General features: G+C 32.7%; 1 protein-coding gene across 1 annotated transcript; it reads left to right on the top strand.

The window, feature by feature from the left end:
• Nucleotides 1–787: 787 nt before the first annotated feature.
• Nucleotides 788–2330, top strand: LOC141664335 (uncharacterized). The gene is made up of 4 exons (XM_074470264.1): nucleotides 788–1181; nucleotides 1332–1597; nucleotides 1692–1913; nucleotides 2200–2330. Exons 1-2 carry the CDS (start codon nucleotides 821–823, stop codon nucleotides 1421–1423), a joined length of 453 nt encoding a protein of 150 aa, XP_074326365.1. The 5' UTR covers nucleotides 788–820; the 3' UTR covers nucleotides 1424–1597; nucleotides 1692–1913; nucleotides 2200–2330.
• The last annotated feature ends 341 nt before the right edge of the window (nucleotides 2331–2671 follow it).

Raw genomic sequence — 2671 nt, 5'->3', positions numbered from 1 at the left:
AATGGATATCATTTTTATACAAAGAATAGAGATTTTAGATGCACAACACAAAATAGCTCCATTGTTTTAAGTGCCAAAACCACTAGCTTTGCAAGTTCTAAAGTTGAGAACCCAATAGTAGGGGATGTCAATTACTACGGATCAGTTGAAGAAATCGTTAAAGTCGATTATTGGGAGTTTTTGCAGTGGTTTTGTTCAAGTGCCAGTGGTACCGAGAAGAGAAGGATTCATTTGATCTTACCAAAGTGAATTTTAACAAGCTACACAACAAATCAGATCCGTATATGATAGCTTCACAAGTTCAATAAATATTATATGTGGAAGATCCGACTGAGAGGAATGTTCATTATGTTATCAAAAAACTACCAAGGGAATGGTATGATGCTGGACAACAACATGCATATGAAGAACAAATCAACGACAACCATCCCGATCTACATGATAACATCGTGAAATTGATGAGAAAGCTGGTGACTTTAGTTTGTTCAGGGATGATATTCCCAAAACAGAAATTGCTAAACAAACTGAAGAAGAAGAACATCATGTTTAACCAACTGAATTTGATATTTTAAATACTTTATTATGTATCAGCGATAAACTTGTATTTTTCTATTCTAAATTAGTGGTTGTAAGACTGTTGTTCTAAATTTAGTCCCTTTTTTCCTGTTCTAAATTAGTGGCTGTATTCATGACCTAAATTTAGTCCCTTATAATTTGTCACTTTATATTTGTTGCTACTCTGTATTCAGAAATGCTTAATTATCTTCATGTTTTACAATTACACATTCCTGCTCTAATAATCTTCTTATTATTATGTAGGATGGGAGATAAACTTGTGACTATAAGACTGAACTATGACGGGATTTTCAAGAAAAAGAGTTACACTGGTGGAAAGACTTTTGCAGCATGTAGAATAAATACCGAAGAATTTTCTTATTTAGTGCTAATGGAATACGTGAAGGAGTATCTACACTTGACAGAAATCGGAGGAGTATATACGATCGATGACAGTGGTTGGAAGCTTTTGACAAGAGATAAAGAATTGTTAGAGCTTGTAGATGGCTGCAAAAATGACGGTGAGATCCAGTTGTATGTTGACACTGTGGTTGACAAAAAAGATGAGCCCTCGGTTCATATGCATCCTTGGGTAATTGTACGACCGAGGAAGAACATAATGAAAGGTATTAAGATTAGTGTAGAATTAGACCTCGATCCAAATATAATCTCTATCATGAATATAGATAGTTATTTTATATGCTTAGATTTTATGTGCTTAGATTTTTATATGTTTAGCTTTTTATATGCTTAGATTTTTATATGCTTGTATATAGGGCCAATTAAAGAACAAACGAAGAGAACATTTGTTACTGCGCACCAGCTCCAACAACAGCAGCAAAAGAAGTTGAAGATGAATCAGAAGTGACCTCAGCTGCAGAGGAGGATTTTATCACCGCGAAAATGTAAGAAATCAGCTGCGAAGAATGCACAACACGAAAAACTAATTGTTAATATTAATGGGACAGTGAGAAGAAAGTTGAATTTACAAGAAGGCAACATTGATGGCAAAAGTAAAAGGAAAAATGGCAGAGTTGTTGAGGTAGTAATATTGTAATAAGTTGGCTTATATGTAGTGCATAATTTATCTGGTTTTAAGTTAGCAACATGATGGAAATTGATACATATATATGCAGGTATCTGTACAGCCATTACCAGCAGTTAATCAGTACGAGCAAGAAAGAATCAACCGTGTGCTTGAAAATAAGGCAAAGTTTGAACAACTTGGGCTAGGTAAATATGTGAATGTTAATCCACCAACAGTCCAGAAAAGCAAGGTAAAGGAGAAAGAACAAGAGGAATTTGATGAATATATCTTAGAAAATGGGAGCGAAGAATATAGTGATGATTCATCGAAGGTACAATAGATAACTTCTTATAATTCTTAAAATGGTAATTAATTAAACGATAATAAAAACTGAGATTAAAATTGAGAATTTTATATAAAAGCATTTTAAAATTGAGATAAAAATTGAGAAATTTATATAAATTTCTCAATTTATATATCTGAGATTAAAATGGTAATTTCTTAAATGGTAATTATTTAAATAGGTAATTATTAATGTCGATAAAATAATGCGACTAAAAGCATGTCTGGCCTATCCTTGCTTTCATTTAATCAGTTAATATTTTACTTGTATTAAGTGTGCTAAGAAAAAGAAGATGGAGCCTGATCCTAGAAGTCGATCCCGTGCCGATGATTATGAGAAGAATCTTGTGCCTGCTATCCACAAGAAAGCAAGTAAATATGCCACTGTAACATTCCAAATCCGGGGTCAAGATTTGGTGTCACTAAACAAACCTTACATAATATAAAATAATATACAATGACCCTTTAATTCCGTATCATTTACAGGTTATGGTATGAAACAAGAATCTAACCTTCTAAAATTTACAATAACTAAAATACAAGTTTAATTACCACTGTACTAATTCCCTTAACTAATTTTTCTCATATCTATATCCTGTTGCAGCTGAGATCTTTCTAACTTCCGCTGTCTATTAAAAGCTATTCACTTTTATCCTCATTTATTTCTGAAAGAAATAAGAATTTACAAGCAAGAGTGCGTCAAAAATGCCCAGCAAGTATAAAACTGATTTCTAAGTATCCAGATCA

This window comes from Apium graveolens, chromosome 6 (assembly GCF_009905375.1).
Source record: "Apium graveolens cultivar Ventura chromosome 6, ASM990537v1, whole genome shotgun sequence".
NCBI lineage: Eukaryota > Viridiplantae > Streptophyta > Magnoliopsida > Apiales > Apiaceae > Apium > Apium graveolens.
The sequence above is the reverse complement of the archived record's forward strand: the minus strand, read 5'-3'. Positions and strand labels throughout refer to the sequence as shown.